The 22,967-nt window shown below is 56.1% G+C and overlaps 3 protein-coding genes across 11 annotated transcripts; 1 reads left to right on the top strand and 2 right to left on the bottom strand.

Annotated features, from left to right (window-relative positions):
- Window positions 1-260: 260 nt before the first annotated feature.
- Window positions 261-4,692, top strand: CCDC153 (coiled-coil domain containing 153). 2 transcript variants are annotated; one of them, XM_045483146.1, is made up of 7 exons: window positions 261-329; window positions 626-707; window positions 1,167-1,232; window positions 1,628-1,747; window positions 2,258-2,350; window positions 3,856-3,986; window positions 4,495-4,692. In XM_045483146.1, the coding sequence occupies exons 1-7, from the start codon at window positions 261-263 to the stop codon at window positions 4,621-4,623; spliced, it is 690 nt and encodes a 229-aa protein (XP_045339102.1). In that variant the 3' UTR covers window positions 4,624-4,692. The 2 variants fall into 2 exon arrangements, with proteins under 2 accessions (XP_045339102.1, XP_045339103.1); XM_045483147.1 differs by lacking the exon at window positions 2,258-2,350.
- Window positions 4,693-5,450: 758 nt separating this feature from the next.
- PDZD3 (PDZ domain containing 3) lies at window positions 5,451-10,282 on the bottom strand. 2 transcript variants are annotated; one of them, XM_045483145.1, is made up of 11 exons: window positions 9,913-10,282; window positions 9,518-9,545; window positions 9,301-9,374; window positions 8,762-8,973; window positions 8,296-8,485; window positions 8,057-8,193; window positions 7,597-7,801; window positions 7,180-7,376; window positions 6,847-7,074; window positions 6,513-6,713; window positions 5,451-6,280 (listed from the first exon to the last, which is right to left on the bottom strand). In XM_045483145.1, exons 1-11 carry the CDS (start codon window positions 9,926-9,928, stop codon window positions 6,251-6,253), a joined length of 1,518 nt encoding a protein of 505 aa, XP_045339101.1. In that variant the 5' UTR covers window positions 9,929-10,282; the 3' UTR covers window positions 5,451-6,250. The 2 variants fall into 2 exon arrangements, with proteins under 2 accessions (XP_045339101.1, XP_045339100.1); XM_045483144.1 differs by lacking the exons at window positions 9,518-9,545; window positions 9,913-10,282 and having other exon boundaries at window positions 9,301-9,511.
- A 113-nt stretch (window positions 10,283-10,395) lies between these two features.
- On the bottom strand, window positions 10,396-22,873 carry NLRX1 (NLR family member X1). 7 transcript variants are annotated; one of them, XM_045483142.1, is made up of 10 exons: window positions 22,751-22,848; window positions 20,486-20,613; window positions 19,870-19,939; window positions 19,282-19,370; window positions 18,102-18,721; window positions 16,685-17,506; window positions 13,037-13,632; window positions 12,675-12,761; window positions 11,691-11,942; window positions 10,396-11,282 (listed from the first exon to the last, which is right to left on the bottom strand). In XM_045483142.1, exons 2-10 carry the CDS (start codon window positions 20,553-20,555, stop codon window positions 10,961-10,963), a joined length of 2,928 nt encoding a protein of 975 aa, XP_045339098.1. In that variant the 5' UTR covers window positions 20,556-20,613; window positions 22,751-22,848; the 3' UTR covers window positions 10,396-10,960. The 7 variants fall into 7 exon arrangements, 6 of the variants coding, with proteins under 6 accessions (XP_045339098.1, XP_045339097.1, XP_045339095.1 ...); XM_045483141.1 differs by lacking the exon at window positions 22,751-22,848 and adding an exon at window positions 22,558-22,653; XM_045483139.1 differs by lacking the exon at window positions 22,751-22,848 and adding an exon at window positions 22,149-22,261.
- Between the last annotated feature and the right edge of the window lie 94 nt (window positions 22,874-22,967).

The raw sequence follows: 22,967 nt of genomic DNA, 5'->3' as shown, positions 1-22,967 counted from the left end.
CATTTAGAGTTTAGGGATAAGGAGAGAATTGAAGAATTGACCCTCTGGGACCTTGCTATTTTAAGCTTTGTACTTGGCCCATTCCACCTGTCTCTGACTCCATGTTTCCCAGTTACCTGGACAACACTCAGCCTCCCGAAACCCAACCTTCCAGTTCTCAGTCCTGCCCTCAAAGGAAATTTATCACCCTGGATTGGCTCCCAGAACCCAGGCTCCTCCTCAGGCTCCTAGCTGGTTGGGCCATTTCTCTGCCCCTCTCCATGAGTGGGTCACCCTACAGGGAAATACAACAGAAGCAAGAGAGGATCCTACAGGTAGGACGAGGCAGGGTAAGGATGACGGGAAGAGGGAAGAGACAAGTACTGAGGTTTATTTTCTCCAAAAGAGGGTAGAGGGGAATGATTTCTGTACATAGAACCTTACTGGTAGAAAGAAACAGCTCTACCTTCCCCCTACCCCAGGCTTGCCCAAAGGTCCAAGGAGACCAAGAACAGAAGCTTCTGGAAGGTATAAGAGACATGCTCGGAGACTAGAGCTCTAACTCTCCTGGGACTCCTGGTTCAGTCTAGGGGTCAGGAAAGCATCCCCATGTGCAGTCTTAAATACAAGTCCTCTCCTTCCCCAGGACAGCAAGGAGATGCCATCTAAGACCAAAGGAAAAGGGATGAAAGCTGGGTCACAGAAGAAGAAAAAGAATGTGGGTGCTGGTGAGTCAGGGTGGATGGAGGTGAGCGCCTCCTGCTTCTCCATTCTCTGGCTTGGACACCAAGCAGAGGTGCTCCAGAGGGAATTCAGCCCTCTGCATGACAAGATAGAGCCTTCAGGACCCTCTCCCCCGATATCTTCCCTCCACGTTCCATGGAGCTGGGAAATTGGGGAAACCAGCATATACCCACTCTGTGCTGCCCTTCTGGCTTTGTGCCTTCCCTATATATTCATCACACATATTCTGAGTACCTACCCTGGGCTGGGCTGCCAGGACACAGCAGGGAACTCAGAGGTCCCTGCCATCAGAAATCCCTCCTTGAAAGGTCCTCAGATCTCCTGCAGGAAGAAAGTTCAGGGCGTGGGATGAGGATGGGGAGAAGTGAGGGAGGCTGAGATCATGATAAGGTCCTAAAGGTTCAAGGAGACCAAGCCGAGGCTTTGCCAACTTGCCAGGGCAGATGTGGAAGCCAAATCCGCACACAGGCTGGCAGTGCTGGAAAAGGAGTTGCTCCAAGACCACTTGGGTAAGAAAATGGAAGCTCAGGACAACAGAGGTGGGCGGGGGGGGGGGGGGGGGTGCATTTCACATCGTCAGAGGCTCGGAGGCTTAGAGCTGTTTGCGGGAGGCTGAGGCGACCCCTGCCAATCCTCTGGTGGAGGAAGAACTGACGTTGCGAGGAAGGGTTGGGCCGGGAGGGTTGGTGATGATAGCTAGTTTTTATAAGCAGAACATAGAGGGGGGTTTCCCTTAGTAAGGAAAAGCTCATGGCATTCCAGGGACAAACCGACCAATCCAGAGGGAAAATGAAAGGCTGGAAGCCTGCCACCAGGTTCCCAGAGGTGGGCACGGTCCATCAAGCCCACAGGGCCACGTGGGACCCCCAGCCAGTCGTGAGGACAGCTCTGGGACTTTTCACAGCTCTGAGGAGGGACGAGGCCCGCCGAGCCAAGGCTTCTGAAGACCAGCTGAGGTGGAGGCTGCGAGTGCTAGAGGCTGAGTTGGAAGAGGCCCGAAGTGAGGGGAAGGCCGTCTATGCAGGTGTGTGTGGTTGGTCAGGCAGGTGGGCAGGAGACAGGGGCCTGGAAAAGGACAGCCAAGAGGGCCAGAGGATACAAGGAAGTGAAACAAGAAAGATGTCCGTCTGCCATGCCCAACTTTAACCTTCCCAGCTCAGCATGAATTGGGCAGGGTCCTGAAGGAAACGAAGGACAGCCTCCCGGGATCCCAGGCAGGAACCTTCCTGGATGCCTGATGCCATGTGCTTTGTGGATTAAAAAATGCAGTCATGGCCTTTATCTCATTCATCCCATGGGAGTGAGTGGGGAGAAGGGCTACAGTCTAGGTACTGAGTTGGAATGGGGGAAGGGGCTTGGTTTCCTAGCTCTTCCCCAGCTTTTCGGGGTCGGCCAGCCTCTCAGAATCACAAGAACCACCAAGGCGGCCTTTATGCTCCTGTCCCACTGGACCAAGAAGGCCCTCCCCGCCCACAATGTCCCTTCCTTTCTCCACCACTCCAACCACACCTGGGACCCTCTGTCCCCACCACAGAGATGAGTCGTCAGTGCCAAGTCCTGCGGAAGGAAATGGAGACCCGCAGCAGGCAGCTGGAAGAAGAAGTGAGGGGCCTTCGGGAGCAGCTGGGTAGGCTTCCACTCCCTAACCCCTATCTCTCCAAGGGGCACTGACAAGGTCCAAGTCTGCAGGGGTGGACTTACGATGGTCCTTCTCTAGGGAACCCTGGGCGACTCAGTCTGTTGAGCATCTGATGACGGCTCAGGTCATGATCTTACGGTTCGTTGGTTTGAGCCCCGCATCAGGCTCACTGCTGTTAGCATGGAGCCCACTTTGGATCCTTTGTCCCCGTCTCCGTCTGCCCCTGCCCTGCTTGTGCTCTCTCTCAAAAATAAACATTAAAAAAAAAAAAAAAAAAAAAAAAAAAAGTCCTTCTCTAGAAGACTGCTATCTAGGCTCTCTTACCCTTTTCCTTTTAAAAAAAAAAAAAATTTTTTTTAACATTTATTCATTTTTAAGAGACAGAGAGCGAGCGGGGGAGGGGTAGAGAGAGAGGGAGACACAGAATCCAAAGCAGGCTCCAGGCTCCGAGCTGTCAGCACAGAGCCCGAAGCGGGGCTCGAACTCTGGGCCGCAAGATCATGACCTGAGCCAAAGTTGGACACTTAACCGACTGAGCCACCCATGCGCCCTCTCTTATCCTTTTCCCCATCAACTCTCCCACCATGGAGGATTGGAGCAGAGGGTTCAAGATGGCAAAAACCTCTTAGGTTGTAACTAAAAAAAGACCTAAGTCTCTTACCCCAGCTTCCTCTCTCAATGGTCTCTCCAAATCCAGATCTTTCTCCCCACCACTGCCATGTCTGTCATGGGCAAAACATACTCCCTCTCAGCTGATTTTCGCAATGAAACTGAGGAAAGATACTAGACTTACGTCCATATCTTCAATGCCTCATGCATGCTCAGTCCTACATAAGTACTTGCTACATAAAGGAATAAACCTTCCAGATAAGCAAAAATGTAAAAAACAGGAAGTTTTTCCTTTCTCTCTTGGTTACAGGATGCAGTTGAGCTATGTTAGCGTGCACATAAGATCTTTCACAATTGTGGTCTCAAAGTTTTTTTAACCTAAAATAGCCTCAGTTTAACCTAAAATAGTCTCAGATACCCAAGAGTTGCTTATCTGCCATGCAGACCCTGAATGCCCTTCCTCATCCTTGCCTTGTCTGGAATTTAAATTCGATCAGCATTTATGGAGCACCTCCTGTATATACTATACATGTCCCCCTATATGCTTGCATTCAACTCACAGTAAGCCTGTAAGGTTTGGATCATTCTGTCTTTAAAGATGAAGAACCTTAGGCTCAGAGAGAGACATGCCTGAGGTTACACAGGTAGTCAATAAGCGACAACCAAACTCTGGACCCACATCTCTTGTCCCAATGCCACTACTCTCTCTACTGTACCTTAGAGGTATATGTCCGCTCTTTATACGGACTGCGGGAAAATTGGTGATACTGGGGGAGTCTGGAATGATCCCATTTAAGTTCCGCTTTTTAGGTACCTTTGGAGACTCTGTTCACAGGTAGAGTGTCACTACCCAATCCTCTTTCTCCTTCTGCCCGGCCCCACAGAGACGTGCCAGGGGGAGGCTGAGGCCGCACGGGAAGGGGCAGAGCAGGCCCTCAGAGAGCGGGACCAGACTCTGGCTCAGCTTCGGGCACACGTGGCAGACATGGAGGCCAAGTACGAGGAAATCTTACACGTAAGCACCCCTGTTTGAATCCCAACCACCCCAGTACCCAGCACTCCCCCATCCCCCCAAACCCCAACTAGTATGACAGTGACAGACCGGGGGAAGGAGAAGAAGCATCTCCACAAGGAAATCTGCTCTTTTTTTTTTTTTTCAACGTTTATTTATTTTTGGGACAGAGAGAGACAGAGCATGAACGGGGGAGGGGCAGAGAGAGGGGGAGACACAGAATCGGAAACAGGCTCCAGGCTCTGAGCCATCAGCCCAGAGCCTGACGCGGGGCTCGAACTCACGGACCGCGAGATCGTGACCTGGCTGAAGTCGGACGCTTAACCGACTGCGCCACCCAGGCGCCCCAAAATCTGCTCTGTCTTGAGGGCAGACAACCAGGGGATGCAACCATGCCCACTAAGTGTAAAAGCTCAATGAAGCCACTGGCAAAGGAGAGCTTACAGACTAGCCTGGGGCACCCCTCCCGCTGCCCTCTCCCTTCCTGGGGCCTGAAGCTTGGTGTCTGCAGGGCAGCCTGGACCAACTCTTGGCCAAGCTGAGAGCAGTGAAGCCTCAGTGGGATGGGGCCGTGCTGAGACTTCATACCAAATACAAGGAGCGGCTCCGCCAGTTTGGACTCAACCCCCTGGATCTGTGAAGCTGTAAGCCTCTAGCCTCTGGGGCTCTGGGAGGCTCCAGCAATAAAGCTGTCTCCATGTGGAACTCAGCAGAACTGTGGGCTGTGGCTTTTTGGCAGAGGTGAGGACCTCTTACGGGGCAGCTTGGTTCTGGGCTGACCCATTACTCCGAAGACTGAACGAGAGGAAAGAAATTCGGTAAGGTCTCAACTCTCTTTTAGAGAAACTGGGTCCCATGCCTTGGGTCTGGAGCTTTTTTGGTCCCTCCAAACCACCGTCCCGGAACCCCCCCACGAACACAGGCAGCCAGATTTGTAGGAGAAAGGCCATTTCTATAATAGACTAACAGTGACCAGCCACCAGCCCGCACAATCCTCAGGTTGCAGAGGAAGGTGTAACTTGTCTCCAAATTCTTGCAATATACCTGAGTCTCCTGGCGTCATGCCTAGGGCAAGTTCCAGATGGCTTCAATCCTAGCCAGCCCACAGCCCACCTAAAAAGGGAAAACCCTGGGATTCTCCTCTATTTTACTACAACCCTCCCAGTACTATTTCACCTCTGGTCAAATGTGGGGGGGGGGGGGGGCAGGGGGTTGGTTTCCCACACCAAGAAATCCCCTAACAGTTCTGTGGACACCAGCCGGGTGCCTTACAAGTTAACTCAGTTCTGTCACTACTGACGTGAAGAGAGCATCAGATCCCTCAGGCTCAGCCCCGCAAGACCGGCCCCACTTCAAAAGCCAGCGGTTGTCATCTGTGCTTCTGACCAGCTGGCCAAAACACAAAGGTTCCCACGACCCCGCCCCCCCCCCTTGGGTTCCAATATTTGCCAGAGCGGCTCACAGAACTCAAGAGAAACCTTTTAATCGCTAGATTGCCGGTTTTTTATAAAGGACACAAGTCAGGAACGGCCAGATGAAAGTAGGAACGGGACAAGGCATGAACGTGGGAGCTCCATGCCCCCTCTGGGTACACCACCCGGCCAGCACCTCCAGGCTCCCTGAACCCCGTCCTTTTGGGGTTTTTTTAATGGAGGCTTCACTATGGAGGCACGAGCAGTGAAACCATTGGTCATTGGTGATTAATTCAACCTCCAGTGCCTCTCCCCTCCCGGGAGGTCCAGGGTGGGGGTGGGGTGGGGCGGGGCGGGGCTGAAAGTTCCAACCCTCTCTAATCACGTGGTAGGTTCCCCTGGCAACCAGTCCCCCAACCCTAGGTGCTTTCCAAAAATCACTTCCTTAATTAACAAAGTCAGATGTGGTTGAAAGGGGCTTGGTACGAGTAACAGAAGACACCTTTGTCATCTTACTACTTCGGAAATTCCAAGGGTTTTAGGAGCTCTGTGCTGGGAAAGGGTCTAATTTATTACAAATCACGAAATCACACCATTCTTCGTTTCGGGCGGGAAGTTCATCCCAGGGACACAACCCGATGCTCCTAGGCCCCCTAGTGGGCCTGCCGGAGGCCTCTGGCCACACCCTCTTCTGGGAGGAAGGGAGGGAGACCTTGGGCAATCCTGTGATTGGGGGTGTCCGGAATCCTAGAGCTGCAGTTCTGGCTTAAAGAGAGCTTCTCAGCTCCTACCATCACAAGCCAGAGAGTGAAGACGGGAAGGCCAATGGGCAGATCTTTGTCCAGCAGAGGAGGACTACAGCATCTCTGAGGCTAGAGCCCCGTCCTGAGCAGAGAGAGAGAAGACAGAAGGTCATTGAAGGATCAGAAGTGTTCCTTTTCCCTGCCCCCACCCCCACTGGACCGGCCAGGGATGTGGCTTGTTCCCTGGGTCCTTCTGTCCCCACCTACCATGGTCTAAAGTCCCAACCTGCATGCCTCACACTGCTTCACCCTGTAGCCCTCCTCTTGGGCTCTTTCTCTGGCTGCTCGCTGCCCGTCTGTCCCTACTTCCTTACCTCTCCAAACCCTGGGCGATCGCAGGCTTCGAAGCCCCGGCAGGACCTGGCGGCCAGCTTCAGGCAGAGGGGTGGCTCAGCCTCAACCAGCTGCTGAAGCTTTTCCAGGTCATTCTCTCCACCCATGGGATACCCATTCACCTCCAGAATCACATCTCCCGTTTGCAGCCCCGCCCGGGCAGCTGAGCTTCCTAGGGTCACCTGGTGAAGAGGGGGGTTACAGAACATGGGACACCGTGGAAAAGTTGCTGGATGCTCTAAGACCTTGGGAGGGAAGCAGATGACGGCTCATTAGGAGGCAAAGGACTGGAAAGATCCATAGGGCATAAGTCACCTGAGAGACGAAGAGACGAGGCTCACTGGCCACACAGGTAAGCCGGAAGCCGTAGCCACCGCCAGGCCCAGGGTACAGGAAGCACTGGCGGGAGCCACACGGGACAAGAGGCATGGCTGTGTCTTCAACTGGTAGGTCCTTGGTTTCAACCAGAGAGGCCGAGCAGTTTTCCTGGGGAGAGGCAGGAGCCTCTGTGCTCTCCAAGAAGAGAAGTGGGGACAGGCGAACCTGGAAGGAGGCAGCCAGAACAAACCTTTCTTTTTTGCTTCTCCCCCCTACCGGAGCCCTGCTCCATTCCTGCCCCCACTCCAGCCCCCGGCCCTCAGCTCGCACCATGCTGAAGAAGCGGTCAGCCTTACGGTCGACAACAGTGAGGGAGACAGAGGAGCCCTGCGCGCGGATCCTGGACACTGTCTCCTCGTGGCCCAGCCCCTCCACACTTTCCCCAGCCACAGCCACCAGCCGGTCCCCAGCCTGCATCCCGGCTTTCTCAGCTGGCAGTCCTGGGTCTACCTCCCACAGGAACTGTCCTAGGACGTAAACATCCTCATGGCCCCTTCCCTGCTAACCCCAGTGCCAGCCCAGGCCACTGTGGGCACACTGAGGGACTGACCCCGGGGGGGGGGGGACACAGTAGGAGGAGGCTCAGGGCTGGGGTTCAGCCAGGGATACCACTTATATGCACTGAGAGTCGAATGTGAACAGGTTTAACACACACCTTCCCTACCCGCCTCCGGGACTACCACTCACCGGGTTGGCCGTCAAGACCTTTCTCCTCCCGGAGCAGGAACCCAAAGCCCCGGGGCCCCTTCTGTAGGTGCAGAGAGCGAGGCTTGGTGGGCAGTGCCCAGCCCTCTGCTAAGGGCGCAGCCAGGGGCATTCCCAGCCGGCGACACTGTTCCTCCACCTCTGGCCCGGCCACCAGCAGGGTCACTTGCTCTCCACTCTGCCAAAGCTGTAGGGGCCCAGCAGGGCATTGGCATCAACCAGCTGGGTAGGGAGGGCAGAGCCAGGCCCTCCTCCAAGCCCCAGGAAGGAGGCATTAAGGGTGGGGGAGAGAAGAGCCTAGCAGGAACTGTGAAGGGAAGGATGGCAGGAGGTACAAGGTCAGATGAGAAGATGAGTGTGAGGGGGAGGAATCTGCTGCCTGAGGCATGGCCCCCGGGCCCAGAGGGGTGAGGCCCGAATGGGGGAAGACAGCCGGCCATACCTTCCTGCTGAGTTGGTTATAAGTGAACTTCTCCACGCTGACCCCATTCACTTCTAGCAGTCGGGCCCCAGGAGGCACCCCGGCCCGCTCAGCTGCTCCTCCAGTGCTCAGCACCAACCAGAAAGGAGCCTGATAACCTGGAAGCCGGAAAAAAAAAACAAGTAAGTTTCCATCTGCCACCTGCCCAGGACTGGGCTGAGATCCCGCTCTTGACCTCCCTCCCGAGCCTCGGGGCTCACTGTAGGTGACACTGAAGCCAAAGCCGCCCTCATCTTTCACTATGTGACACAGTCGGGGCCGGACCCCTGGGCCGAGAGTAGGAGACAGGTGGGCACTGTTCCCCTGCCGAGCTTGAACCATGTCATACACGTGTTGCGCCAAAACTGTCAGCAACACCCGCGGACCGCTGGCCCGGATACGGCGCACCACCTAAAGAGAGGGCATGCAGGGGGAGGTTGGGAGCGGCCCCTCTTGCCAGCGCCCCCTCCCTGGAACCAGTTGTCTGCAGCCAAATGCTCTCCCCCTGAGCTATACCCCCTGGAACCAACTCTCCGGATCATCCCAACCTGGGCAGCCCTAAATCCTGGAAGGTAGGGGAGGTTGAGGCTTAGGGACTGCCCCCATCTATCCAGGGAAGTGACTTTCTCTCTCCTTGAGGTGCTAAGGGATGTTCTACGCCACAGGGAAGCCCCAGCCCAACCTCACCACAGCATAGTCTTCACATTCCACAACGTGGTCGTTCACCCCTAGGATCCGGTCCCCTTCCCGAAGACCCTGGTGCTGGGCAGAGGTGCCTGGCTCCACCCTGCACACCACAGGCACAGCCTTGCCCAGATCCTGTCTCAGGTGGAAGCCAAAACTCCTGCCCTCCTCTTTGCTCAGCAGACAGAAGCGAGGCCGTTCCAGGCTCCAGAGATCTGGAAGGGGATGTGGGCAACAGAAAAGGGGGAGGAAGAGGGGGCCCAAATACAAGTCGCCTTGTGCCTGGCAGACGCTACCCTTGTGATAGGGCACTGGGCAGGCTCCTACCCAGTTAAGTATTGGGCAGTGGGGCCAAATACCCAAATGTGGGAAGAGTGGCTTGGACAAAACACCCAAACCCCTCCTACCTCCACGCAGTTACTCCCCACCAGGCTGCTATCAGAGGGAGGCCCAGTGGAGTGGTTACCAAGGAGACGGGAGGCCGGAGAGGAGCTGTGGTATCTCTGGGGAAAGGGAATGGTTGCCCAGGGCGAGGGGGTTACCGGAGGGGTCAAGGTCTTCAGCCAGAGAGAGGACAGGATTATCAATGCCCTGCTTTGGGTTAAACTCAAACTTCCTGCAAGGAGGCAAGGGACACAGGTAGGAGCAAGCTGATATCAGGACTCTGGTCCCGGTTTCTACTTGAGGTGCAAATGAAGGCCTTCCCCACCTTGGATCTCCTCCGCCCCTTGCCCCAATCCTTCCCAGCATGGCACTTACAGAGTTAACGAGGCTGTGTCCTGAAGATCTGCTGGGCAAAGAAGGGATGAGGAGAGGAGGGGCGCATTCCCTCCCCACCCCACTCCTCTTCCACGGTCATTAACTGAAAGAACTTGGGCGAACCCCCAAATTTAGAACTTGCCCCCTCCATTCTGCTCCAGAAAGACCTTCCCTTCTTCTCTCTTCCCTCAGAAATCTGAGCATATCAGGACAGGGCGTGGACCAGGAAGACAGACCTATCCACTCACCTCTTCTCTTCTAACTTGCCATCTATTTGCCTCTGGGCACCAAGCCCCAACATCAAGTACACCCTGGTCCCAAAGCCTTGGCCTCCCAATCTGCCCTCTCAACTGCCCTCTCAAGTCCCCAGCAGAGGATTTCTCCCAGTCTCCTACCTGCAGCTGCTTCCATAGTTGGATCAGTGACCCAGTGCTCAGGGTAGGGACAAGGTCCATGAAAAACAGCTGACCCTCCCACCTAACCTGCCACGTCCCGCCTCCTTAAAGACACTGCCTTAGGAGCAGTGAGGTAATGGTTAACGGGAGGAGTCTTATCCCCCAGGGGGAAGTATGTGTGTTCCTCCTGCCCCCATTCCTGGGCCCCAACTTTCTCTGGAGACTGCTTCGGTCCCAGCTTCTGCTCTGGGCAGACAAAGGTAGGTTGCTTTTCATGATAATGCCAAGCCTGGGATAGGTATGTTTGAAAAGGTGATACAAGTCCTATCGCCCCGCATGACTTCCTCCCACCCCAGTATCTTGTTCCTAGACAACCCCCAGCCCTCGCTGCCTCTGAACCTAGCGTCCAAGAACCACCTGCAACAGAAAGTGGTCCGAAAACAGCGCCCCTTCTTGAAAGCGTCAGGCAAGAAGGAGGCCGTAGTAGGTAGAAGACACAGCTTTTTAATAGAAGCAGGGCAGTGCACAGGCCCCTCGGAGCCACTGAGCATAAGTACGATTGTGAGAAAGGGGGCGTGAAGGTGAGGAGAAGGCACCGACAAGAGAGGAAAGCGGCTCCGGGCATCCTCCGTGTCCTCTGATGAGCAGAAAGGCAGAAGGTGGAGGCCCTCCAACGCATCTGATGGCAACACCGCCTGTGAGGCGGGCAGGAGAAGTGCGCCCCCTGGTGGCACACTCGGAAGCTCCTCGAGAGGATGGAGGTAAGGTTGGTGGTGCCACGGGGCGACTGGCTGCCAAGATGCCACATGAAGAGTCTTTCTCAGCCCTAGCTGAATGGAAGGAGGCACGTTCCATGACCCTGGCAATTCCAGACTTGGGGGAGCAATGGTTGGACACGCCCCGGGAGAGCAACTGGCACAGTTGTGCCCTATCCTTTACCTCCAGCCCCACAGGGATCTTTCTGGAAGTAGTAGTGCAAACCAGGAGGCCACAGAGGGAAGGGTCTTGGGGCCAGGGGTCACATAGCTCGGTGACTGCCGCCACTGCTTCAGCTTCCAGGGCCTCCCAGCTGCTCCAGGAGGGCCCTGACCTCACCCTCCACTCGCAGCAGCTGGGCCTTGCGCCAGGGGTTAAGGGTGTCCCCTCGGCTGTCTTCCAGATCTCGAAGCAGCAGCTCAAGGTGGCGCCGGACACGACTGCGATCCCAGCTGTTGAGGTTCCGCTGGACTTCACTAAGGATCACCGACCAGTACTCAGACACTGCTGTCCCCTCTGTCAGCGATACCACGACCCGGGCACCACCTTTAGCAGTGCTCCCCACATCCCGCAGGGCCTGGCGGCCCTCTGAGCTCAGCTCATTGAAGTAAAGGCTAGAAGGAGAGAAAATAGAAGATGCCATTCAGCGGGGCTCTGAGAAGGAGGGCAGAGGGTGGACGGGACAGAGCCTGGGGGGTCCTCACGACTCCTCCCCTGGCTGTGGAATGTGATGGGGTGTGTGAGATGAGCCAGAGATGGAGGGGGGTGGCCAACAGGAGGTGCAGATGACATCTAAACTCAGCAGGACCCGGGACGGTAGGGATGGAACCACTAGGACTCGAAGAGAAACGGTAGTAGGGAATCGGGGCGGGGTAAGGCATGGGTCGGTTCCGAAGCGGGTCCGTGAGGACCAGTGAGAAGGCAGGGGTAAAGGGTAGGCCCTAGGGCAGGAAGAATGCAGTGGAGACAGGAGGGAGACTGAAGGGCTGGGGTGGGGGGATGGCACCGAGGACAAGACTCACTGCAGCAGCTCCAGGGAGGGGTGGTCCTGGGCAGCTTGGGCCAGGGCCAGGGCCGCTGTGTCACCAGCACCATTGTAGGCCACGTTCAGCTCCTGCAGCTGTTGATTACGGTCCAGCTGGGTGGCCAGCAGCTCCAGGCCCTCGTCCCCAAGGCCCGTATGCAGCAGGGACAGGTGTGTCAGGGAGGTGTTTCCGGCCAGCCCCTCCAGCAGCAGGGCCACACCGGCCGCCGTCAGCGGGTTGTTGGACAGCCTGCGGCCACAAGCACCCCAACGTTATGAGGGCCCACGGCAGATGCCCTGCGCTGGGCGGCGGGACTTGGACCAAAATGATACACAGCCTGGGGTGGGGGGAGCCTGGACACAAAGGTGTGCGGGCGGGGGAGAAGAGCACCAAGAAACGGGTGTGGTAGAGCGCACAGGAGGCAGAGCAGGGTGGGGGCTGGCTTCTCCTCCTTCCTTCCATTCTCTTCTGCTGACCCACCTCTCTTCATCCTTACCACTTTTCTTCTCCTTCCTTTTTTCACCTCCTCCCCAGACCGCCCTGCCCCTTGCCCTCCCCCTCTTCATTCACCTCCTCTTACTCCAACCAGGCTTCTGGGTTCCTAGTAAACCAGTCAGCGCTTTGGAAGCATCTGCTGAGTGCCCAGCATTAGGGTCATCCTTGTGAGGCGACAGGGAAAATCCTGGGAGAGCATCAGCGGCACTGTTGCCAGGCAACCGGCCTGGCTATTATTCCCCCGGACCCACGCTGATTTTAGCCACCAGAGAGGCACCTATTCCCAGTGGCAGCTTTCCTCCACCCCACTGCTTGTACTGGACCTGGGCGGCAGGACGGGGGTCTAGGCCCCCACCCCCTTCACCACACCAGGGGTGGGCCAGCGCCAGGTGTGTTGAGGGGGGAGGCTCACCCTTGACCTTAGCCTGCCAGCAGGATGGCCAGAGCCTCCCTCCAGCCCTCCCCCACACGTCCCGAAACACTCACCGCAGGGTGGTGATCTGGCACTGGTCGTGCAGCAGCAGGTCTCGGAGGTCGCTGCAGGCCTCGGGGCCCAGGCTGTTGAGTTGCAAGCTGGGACGGAAAGTGGCCAGAGGGGAGGTGAGAAGCAAGGGAGGAGTTCAGCACGGAGCCCGCCCACCCACCATGCCCTTTTCTCACCATCCTGCCTCTCAAAGCCCACGCAGCCCTCCCTCCTATTGCTTGTCACCTCCACGCACCCCAGACTTCCTCGTCCCGCCCCCTGGTCCTTCCTCACTACCTTTGGTCTCCCCAGCACCTTCTCTTCCCACCTCTTCACCCCTAACCCTCTCCTGACTTCCGGCCCATGCTTGAAGGCGGGTCCTCACCCCAGCTTCCGGGCACGCAGGAAGACAGGCCTGAGTGTGCGCAGCCCGGCAGGATCCAGCTGACAGGAGGCCAAGTTCACCTCATCCAGGGCGTGCCTTCCGCTGCCCAGCACAGCTGCCACCACTGTGCACTTGAGGGGTGTCATGCGCACACCGGCCAGGTTGAGCTGGCGCAGGGAGCTGAGCACCTCAGCAGAGAAGCGCTGATTCTGGAACTCATAGTGGAAGAACAGGTGGTCCAGGAGCTCGGATGGGGGCAGCACCTGCCGGCCCAGCTTGCCCAGCTTCTTCTTGATGGCCTGGGCGTTCTCCAGGGCATCCAGGTTCTTGATGGGGCAGCCGAGCTGAGCCAGCACGGCCCGGTTGTGCGCGGACAGAAGCCCTCCCATGAACATGGGGAAGAGCTCAAAGACCTCATCGTCGGGAGGCTCGTCTGGATGGCGCCGGGGGCCTTCCACGCCCAGGATACTGGCACCCATCTGGTCCAGGACATCGTCGTTGTAGTAGTCCTCCTCTCGGAACATCTCCAGCACCATGGCCTGGGCCACCGCCTCGCGGCTCTTACCCACCACGCGCCCAAACACTCTTGGAACCACCTGGGAGGGGACACAGGGACGGTGCTGCAGCCTCCCGTGTGCCCGCTCGGCCTTCAAAGCTCAGCGGAAGGTGCATTCTCCCTGCCCATCCGGCCTCACCATCTCTCTTAAACCCCCAGCACGATTTGTCTGATCATACTACTCCCCCACGGCAGCACCCGCCGTGGCTCCCCACTGCCCACGCGGAATAGAAAACTTGTCATAATTTGGCCCCAATTTGACCTTTCCACAGTCACCTCTCGATACTTGTGTCCTACATTCCTGACATTAGGAAATTCTTTCTCCCAGACACCCCATACATTTGCAAGCCCGGTGGCGGGAAGGAATTTATATCTATTTTGCATTTGGTTTGGTACCAGGCTAGGTGCTGCTACGAAGATATCCTCATCTTCCACATCATCACGGTCACCCCAGCAACAAAGACTGATGTCGCTCTTGCTCCTTCAAGGCCCTGCCAGCCACACTGCCTTCGGCTACAGACTTCTTCCGCTCACGCGCTCTGCTTCTGTCCTTTCGGCTTTTGTCATTATTATTATTTTTCGACAGTACCACGGTTCCATTCCTTCAAAGCTGTATTTTCTTTCTGGGGTGACTCCCCTCCCCAATTCTTCTCCTTGGCTATGCTCCAGGGTCAGGTTAAATGCCCTTCCTGCAGAGAAGTGTTTCACACACACACACACACACACACACACCCATCAGGTCCCGCACTTAACACATTTTCACAGCACCTGCAACTTTGCTTTCCAGGCACTTACCATAATCTCATTTATTTATTTATTTTTTTAGTTTTCATTTTTTCTAATGTTCTGTTTATTTTTGAGAGAGAGCACGCAAGTCGGGGAGGGACAGAGAGAGGGGGGAGTAGAAGATCAGGAGGAGGCTCTGTGCTGACAGTGGCAAAGCCCGATGGGGGGGCTCGAACTGGCACACTGTGAGATCATGACCTGAGCTGATGTCGGACGCTTGACCAACTGAGCCACCCAGGTGCCAAACCATAGTTTTAAATCACACGGTCACAGGGACATGTTTGTGTTCCCACTGGAGGACCAGAAAGGGCAGAAATCTGGGGTTTCGTTAATTGTTTCTTCCCCAGAACCTAACACGTTGCCTGGTACACAGCAGGCACTCAAATGTTTGTTGGGGAAATTAACATTTAGGAGGTTTGGGACATCGTCTCCCGTCCTTGCCTTGGTGCAAGGCAAGGAGGGCCCGTGGCTCTGGCAAGGAGCCACGAGGTTGTTTTGTGGCACCTCCTCTAACGGCTGGTTTGGTTTCTTTTTTCCCTTTTTACAGGTGAGGTCTCTGCCATGGAGGTTATAGCGCTCCTCCCTCACCAGTCACATGGTGACAACATGAGAAAATGTCACCCTGCGAAGCTGAGTCAATAGGCTCGTGAAGAAACAAATCAGACCAGCATTCTGCTCGGCAGCCCTCCCTCCCAGAGGGCCGGAGTTTCTGGAATCCTGTCAGGAGACCACAGCCTCTCACTGTAACCCAGATAAGGCAAACACATCCTCAAAGGGCTGGGCTGGCCTGAGCAATGGCCATTACCTTCCCTTCTGAGCCTATGGTGTGGGAAAGGGTGGGCTTCCCGAGCCTGTTTTTCTGTCTAACAAACAATAAATAGCACTTATGATGTACCAGATCCTGAGGATGAATACGTTTACTCCTCATATTAGGCCAAATGCTATAGATTCTGTTATCCCCATTTAACAGGTAAGACTTGGAGGCACATAGCAGTTAAGTAACTTGCCCAAGATCACACAGCTAGTAAGTGGCAGAACCTGGATTTAATCCCATATAGCTGAATTACTGAATCCCTGCTCCTAAACATTATGCTCCGGTGCCTATAAAGAGGAAAACCTGTTAAAATTTTGCCAGCACTGACCAGGGTTCTACCTCCCAAAGAAGAGTTACTGATGCATTCCTAGAGAGGACCAGGGTTACCTAGCAAGGCACCAAAGCTTAACAGAAATATCTATCACACACCAGTAAAGTTTGGCAGAGAGAGCACAGGGTTCAGACTCCTAAACCTAGACCCAGATCCCAGCTATCCCACTTACTATCTGGGTGACCTTGGGCAAGTCACTTAGCCTCTCTGAGCCTCGGTCTCTTATGATTTTCTTAGGATTCTACAAAGGGATCATAATAAGATTTCATTCTGGGGCGCCTGGGTGGCTTGGTCGGTTAAGCGTCCGACTTCGGGACTTCGGCTCAGGTCATGATCTCACGGTCCGTGAGTTCAAGCCCCGCGTCGGGCTCTGTGCTGACCGCTCAGAGCCTGCAGCTTGTTTCGGATTCTGTGTCTCCTTCTGTCTCTGCCCCTCCCCTGTTCATGCTCTGTCTCTCTCTGTCTCAAAAATAAATAAACATTGAAAAAAAAATTAAAAAAAAAAAATAATAATAATAATAAGATTTCATTCACAAGGCACCTGGTAGCCATCACCAGAAGGTGGATCCTTCTTCCCCTCAAAAACTTAGCACGTCTGCCCTGCTCACAGCACAGTCCTTGGGCCTGTAATTTGGACTCTGGAGCAGGCCTGCGCTATCCTAAGCCAATTATCAATGCCATTTCTCCTCCTGGTATAAATGAATAAAATGGCATCTGCTTTATAAACTTGTCTCTGGTGATTTAGTTAGAGTGAGTCATCATTCCCGGAGTCTAACCACCTCCAAGGGAACAGATACATTGGAGTTTCTGGGCCTGCAAAGAAGAGGCCAGACCCTGGACTATAGCACGATTCCTGCTTCCCACCGACAAAGACCAGAAGAGAGGCAAAAAGAAAACCGTCATTAGGGTCATAGGATTGTGACTAAAGTGTCTTGGCCCTCGCATCCTCCTCCCAGCCATCAAGCCTTCCCCAGTCTGTGGTTTCCTGCTCCCCCTTCCCTTATGTCTCAATCCCACTAAAAGCCAGATTGCCCAAATCTGAAACCAGAGTCAAGAAGAAGATTCACAGCTACACAGGAAGTAGCGGTTTCCTTCTGGGAGAGGAGCAAGGGGGTGAACGGGGGATAGGGGGGCTGAGAGCCCGGGGTGCTGGGCCGTTACCTTGAGCAGGTTGAAGAGCAGAGGCAGGGCTCGCAGGGGTAGAAGCTTGGCCACAATGCCCAGGACCAGACTGACGTCCTCCCCGACGCGGCCCACGAGCTCGGCCACTTCCTTGCCCACCCGCTGCAGGGTCGTCTTCCGCAAACCCAGCACGATGTAGAGGGCGGCCAGGTATTCCTGCATGGCAGGCACGGTGAACACAAAGGTGCCCTGGCGCCCTGGTTCCACACACGGGGCCAGAAAAAACCTCAGGGCGTCCCGGCGGAAGACATGTAGCAGCTGGAACTCTTCTTCAGTCTTCATGCCAGCTTCCAGGCAGCCACGGACATCCTCTTCAGAGAAATAGGTCTTGCGGGAGGACACCCCCTCGTAGGCCAACTTGCCCATGGTTCGGGCTGCATAGGCCATTAGGGACAGCTTGGAGGGGTCAGTGCTGTCCAGCATCTCCCCACTGAAGTTCAGACGCAGGAAGCTGGTGTAAATGCTCGTGAGGGTCTGTCCGGCCGGCGTGGGAGCGTGCAGGAAGTGCAAGGTGGCACAGACAAGCCAGCAATAGGAGGGCAGGAAGCAGGCGGCGGCGATCTGGTGGTGCCCCTCCAGGTTCCGGGAGAGCATCTGCACCAGATTGTCACGCTGAGCTGGCGTGGCCGAGATCCCTGCACCCCCAGCCCCGTACTCACAGTCTGGCTGGTTGAGGCGGAGCTGGAAGTAGAGCTTCTGCAGGTTGGTATCTGAGAAGCCACAGATCTGGCCATAGCGGCCCACATACTTGCTGGGGATTCGGCCGATGGCGGAGGGCCGGGTGGTCACCAGAATGCTGGCCTGGGAACAGCACGGTTGAGAGTGAAGCAGGACCTTTGTGTCCTGATGGCCTCACTCTCCAGAGAGCCCCTGAAGACTGAGTGTCCCAGGATGGAAATGATAATGCCCACAGGGCACCAGGGTGGCTCAGCTGGTTAAGCATCCAACTTCGGCTCAGGTCACGGTCTTATGGTTCATTGGTTCAAGCCCCAAGTCAGCGCAGAGCCTGCTTGGGATTCGCTCTCTCCCTGTCTTCCCCCTCTCTTTCTCAAATAAATAAAAACTTAAAAAAAAAAAAAAAGAAAAAGAAAAAGAAAATGATGGCGACTATAATAATTATAACTAACAATTACTGAGCCTCCACTAGGATCCAGGGCACCGTGTTAAAGTACTTCCTATGCAGTGTCTCAGTTGATGAGTATAGCTCTAGGAGAGAAGGAACAGAGCTTGGGGAAGTTACTGACTGGCTTAAAGACACACAGCTGGGAAGTGGAGGGGCAGGTTTGAACTAACCAAGAACCTATGCCCCCACACCAATAAAACACGAGGGCTCGGGACACACAAGTCTTTAGGAGGCAAGTTAGGGGCAGCAGTGGTGAGGCAGGGGGCCACTCACCTCGGGCAGCATGTATTTGCGCAGCAGGTTGACAATGATGGCAGCTGGCGCCTCTGGCTCCTCGGGGTCACTGCAAAGCCCTGTTCCGGCTAACCGGAAGTCGAGGTTGAGATGCTCCAAGCCATGGAGCACAAAGAGCAGGCGGGACCCAGCAGCAGCCAGCAGGGGCAGAATCTCCTTCAGGGGCGTGTAGCGCTGAGCCACAAGTTGGCACAAGGAGGCAGGGGCAGGGCCCAGGGATGACAGATCCTCGCAGGAGAAGGGGATGAGCAGCTCGAAGGCTGGCAGCTGCCCATAACACCAGTCCAAGACCATCTTGCGCACCAGTGTGCTCTTCCCCGTGCCCACTGTCCCATAGAGCACCACTGTCTGCACCTGGCGCCCACAGGCATCTGGGTCAAAGAGCTGGGACAGAGCCAGTGTGGGGAGACCGGCTAGGGGCGGCTGATGCTCCAGGGCCAGCTCTGCCGTTGGGCGAAACAGCTCATCTGGGCTGCTCTCGCGGATCACAGGGTCTACATGGACCGTGTCTAGGGCAAAAGTCGGGCCGAACTGGCGCTCTTCTCTGGGCAGCCGGCTGAACCACTCGGTCAGATTCCGGCGATAGTGCTGGACAGCTTCTGGATGGGAAGGCGAGGGGAATGGGTCAAGGAGAGGGGCTGGAAGATACAGGAGCTTAGGGCTGGCCAGGGAGGTGGTAGGGTCAGGCAGCAGAATCAAATCACAGGACCAGGATACCGAGACCCAGAACAATGCTGTGCATAGAGGACACCCTCAGACAACAGACTGTCCAGAGAGTTTGGAACGCCCATGGCAGAGAGTGGTGAGCCGTGAGACAAGTGACACCAAACCTGGGTTGACTGGTTGTATGGTTGTGCACAATCTCCACCTGAATGTCAGACCCCCGGTTTGTTGAGGGCGGATGTGATATATCCCCCCCACAAGTGCTTTGTACACGCTAAGTGTGCTAAGAGTATACTGCACAAGTGTTGCAGGAAGGGATACATGGACAGGTGGACGATGGGGTGAGGGGAGTTGATGGATCCTCTCTGCCTCCTTCTTCCTGCCTGCTTCTCCCTCCAGACCCAACTCCCCCCCACCCTCGCCCCCCATCAATCCCCATCACTAGGATCCCATTCAGCCCCTCTCCTCAGGCTGACTGAGCAGCCAGTCTCTTTACCAGATGCAGAGATGTCCTGGAACAGCTGTCCATGCCTTCTGGATGGAGGACCACTGCCTGCTGAGCTTCCATGGTGACGTATAAAGGCCCTGAGAGCAAGAAGGGTTGAGCTGGGGCTCGGCTACTGGGCTCAGCCTCTGCACAGGCTCAGAACCCAGGCCCGTCTGAATTGCTGGACTTCGAGCTTCCTGAGATCCAGGCCTGACCCTGGATACCCAAGTCGAGAGCCTTATCAGACTCTCACACCCTTCCCGGGGACTGAGGTCTTTGTTCCACTCACCCTCTACCCCCGCCACCCCACCCCCCCCCACCACCACCACTCTGCTGACTGCCTGCCTGGAGCTCAGGCTGGCCACTGCCAGTCTCCACCCACTTCCCACAGATCCTCCCTCTGGCTGCCCACCGTCGCTTGTACTGTAGATCATGTAAACCAACTTCATCTCAGGCCTGGTAGCTGACTCTGTACCCTCCCCATCCTCAGAAAACCAATCTCACTCCCGAGGGATCAAGATCTCTCCAAGTCCTGCCCCTTCCCAGGCTACTCAGCTATGCCCAGATGCGTTCTAAGGCATGGCATGGAGGCCTCACCTAGAGAGCCCAAGGGGACGCTCCCCTTTATGGGGCCAACTCCAGTGGATCAGGAAGGGGGTTCGTCCATCTACAGAGGGAAAGGGGAAGGAAGAAATAGCACCCAGATCCCACCCACATTTTCCCACCAATACACAGACTCCATGTCTACATTAAATCCCCCATCATTTGTTCACATAACATCGTGTTCTGCCCCTCTGTAGCAGTTACCATGCAATTTTATATCTTGTTGTGTGATTATTTGATTAACAGACATTTCTGCCCCACCCCCTCCATGAGAGCAGGGACTCCGTCTGTTTTGGTTCATAAGTACATACTTACAGGGTCTGGCACATAGCACATACTTAAGAAATATCTGCTGAACGCAAAACGAAACCAGACAAGGGATCCTAGACTCCTATAGCTACAGGGACCCTCAAAGGTCATCTAGCTTGACTCCCTTATTTTAGGATGGGAAAAAGGAAGCTCAGGGAGGTGAGGTGGCTTGCCCAAGGCCAACAGCTCCTGAAGCACAGTTAGGGCTAGCACACCTGGTGTCCGGATCCCTGCCCTCTTGGAGACACCATCTGGACCCTGAAGAGGAATATAGAAACAGAAACTGCTTCTTCCTGCTCACCTGCTGACTGGAGTATTCTTCCCAGACCAGGGCCCCGAGAGGCCCTGGGCAAGTGGCAAACCCACCACATGGTAGGAAAGAAGGTCAGAGCCCGGGGGACTTAGCACGCCACCTTCTATCCTGTTCCCCTGTAAGAAGACTTCTGTGAATGGACCACACGCACACACACACACACACCTCCCCACTCCCATCTCCCCGTGCAGGCCACAGAAAGGCCTTTCTCCTCAGGGAGCATCAGCCTTCCCTTAAATGTCAGCATTGCCAAAGCCTTGACCTGGCTTCAGATCGACTCCCTCCCCTACACCCCCTACTCGAGGGATTCCGTTTCATCTCCTACTACCCCTGAGCCTTCACGAGTGCCTTTCTCTCGAGTTCCAGCCTGGTGAACTACTTTATTTAGGGGTCGTTTTCGCTTGGCTGCCAGCAGGCTCAGATGAGTCCTGTGTTCATTTTCAACCGCTTTTCTGAGCCGACGTTTTCAAGTAACAATTATCCACTTTCCCCAGCTCTCAGGTCCTGTTGGCTGAGTTTTAATGATTTCATCACTTTATCTATTCTATGACTTTTATGTAAGCCGCCTTTGAGGCTGGCATAAATAATAAATGAATGGATGACTTCCTACTTGACATCTCCATATGGCCATCCTGCCTGTGCTTCATGCTTCCCCCATACACTCCTCACCGCCCCCCCCACCCCTTTTAGTTACTTTATTACTTTCTTTCCAAGCACACCATTTATACTTCGCACCTGACCTCTTGGGTCTTGAAACACTTTCTCCCTTCACACACTTGAAACAGCCCTACCGACTCCTCGTGCCAGCGTTTTGCCAGCCTGTTCCTATGGCATTGCCTCTGTGCTACCTCAGATCCTCTGCCGACTTCTGAGGACCCCCTTCTCCTTCTCCTTCCCTGCTCTCTGCCTTCAGTCTCACCCCACCCTCATCTCAGCCTAATCCCTCATCTCAGCCGCCAATCACCTCCCTACAATCCTGGGTTATGTAAAGAGTCCCAAACACCTGGCCCACACAAGCTATTTTTCAGTTTGCCCCCAACCCCTACCTCAGTAGCCAGGCTCACCAAATTCTTGCTCTCAACTGTCCTAACTGTTCATACATTTTCTTGGGCTTGAAATGGCCTTTCTCCCCTGCCGCAATCCTACCCAATTTTTTAAGACCCTGCTCCAAGGTCCCCTCTCCTGGGACCCTGATGCCCCTTAAATGGAGCGTGCTGCTAATATGGTACCTGGTCTGCCCTGAGATGTGGCTCCTTAAGGGCAGGACACGTTCAGGGCAGGGGAAATGGGCTTGGGCCCACCCACCAGCAAGGCCCACCGGTGGAGCGGCCCGGGCCAGAGCCGAGGTCCCAGGGGCTGGAGAAGGGTTAAGAGAAGGCCCTGGAAAGCTGAGAAGGAAACTAGCTCAGTGGGAGAAAGTCAGATCCAGGGCCACTGCCTCAAGATGGGGCTCGCCGCCGAGCAGGCGGGGCGGCGGTGAGGGCAATTTCCAAAGATCATTTCCAAGCAGCGGGCACAGCAGAAACAGTACGGGGGCTGTGCTCAGAGCTCCTCCCCGCCCTCCAAACTGGGTCCCAAACAGCTCTCCCAGTTCCCGCTGGCCTCGGAGCCCAAGGGGGGAGGCTGCCGGCAAGCCCACCGCTCAGCGCACCCGCTCGCTCCTCCGGGTCCCGGGCTTGACCTCCCCGAAGCAGCGGCCCAGCCGCGGGGCGCGGGGCTTCGGCGCCGCCCGGGCCTTCACCCGCGGGCCTCCGGCGGCTCCCGCTTCCTCCCAGAGGCCCCCGCTCGGCGCGTCCCGTCCGCCCCGCCCCGCGTGCGCGGAGCCCGGCCCGCCCCGGCAGCAGGCCCCGGTCGCGGGCCGCGGGGAGGACGGCCCGGACCCCGGCGGCCCGCGGAGGAAGGGGACGGTGCCCGGAGCCCGGCGCCGCGGCGAGCAGACCCGGGGCGGGGACGTCCCGGTGCGTCACCCGCCCCCCTTCGCGCCCGCACTCCGCGGCTCCGGGCCTCGATCCCGGCTGGCCCCGCCGCCGCCGCCGCCCTGACTGCCCTCTGCAGGTTACCAGGCGCCGGTGCCATCCAATTACTTCTCCCCTCTCGGGCGGGGCTTGCTGTTGTGCCCATTGTACGGACCGAGGAACTGCAGCTCAGAGGGTGGGATGACTCCCGCAGGTTGACCCAGTTAGGAAGTGGAAGGGCCGGGAATGAGAGTTCCCGGCCTAGATCTTCCGGCCTCACCCCTCCTGAGGCACCTACCCGTCCCCGGGGCATTTCTTCCCTCTGGGCCTCTTCACCTCCTCAGCCTACCTCCTGGCAGACAGCCGAGTCAAGGCCTTAGCGGGCCCTCCCTCTGTACCGGGCCCTCTTCAGCCCCCAGACCTCTGTGTATGGCTTCTGGTCACTTTGATCAAGAAAGGAGTAAGAATGAGGGATACGCTCCCGCCCCAACCTGCTCTTCTCGTCTGGCGCCCTG

This window comes from Leopardus geoffroyi, chromosome D1 (assembly GCF_018350155.1).
Source record: "Leopardus geoffroyi isolate Oge1 chromosome D1, O.geoffroyi_Oge1_pat1.0, whole genome shotgun sequence".
Lineage (NCBI taxonomy): Eukaryota > Metazoa > Chordata > Mammalia > Carnivora > Felidae > Leopardus > Leopardus geoffroyi.
Note: the sequence above shows the minus strand (reverse complement) of the source record. Positions and strands in the feature narration are given on the sequence as shown.

What these genes read in the sequence shown, in the direction of transcription:
- CCDC153 (XM_045483146.1), top strand. Translation starts at nt 261, where the DNA reads ATGAGTGGGTCACCCTACAGGGAAATACAACAGAAGCAAGAGAGGATC. An exon ending in GGGCCTTCGGGAGCAGCTGG is followed by an intron (nt 2,351 to 3,855) that starts GTAGGCTTCCAC and finishes CCGGCCCCACAG; the next exon opens with AGACGTGCCAGGGGGAGGCT. An exon ending in AGTACGAGGAAATCTTACAC is followed by an intron (nt 3,987 to 4,494) that starts GTAAGCACCCCT and finishes TGGTGTCTGCAG; the next exon opens with GGCAGCCTGGACCAACTCTT.
- PDZD3 (XM_045483144.1), bottom strand. Translation starts at nt 9,508, where the DNA reads ATGCTGGGAAGGATTGGGGCAAGGGGCGGAGGAGATCCAAGGTGGGGA. An exon ending in TGAAGACCTTGACCCCTCCG is followed by an intron (nt 8,974 to 9,300) that starts GTAACCCCCTCG and finishes ATCCCCTTCCAG; the next exon opens with ATCTCTGGAGCCTGGAACGG. An exon ending in AATGTGAAGACTATGCTGTG is followed by an intron (nt 8,486 to 8,761) that starts GTGAGGTTGGGC and finishes CCCTCTCTTTAG; the next exon opens with GTGGTGCGCCGTATCCGGGC.
- NLRX1 (XM_045483137.1), bottom strand. An exon ending in AAGAATACTCCAGTCAGCAG is followed by an intron (nt 19,371 to 20,485) that starts GTGAGCAGGAAG and finishes TCTTGCTCTCAG; the next exon opens with GGCCTTTATACGTCACCATG. An exon ending in CTGCGTGCCCGGAAGCTGGG is followed by an intron (nt 12,762 to 13,036) that starts GTGAGGACCCGC and finishes TTTCCGTCCCAG; the next exon opens with CTTGCAACTCAACAGCCTGG.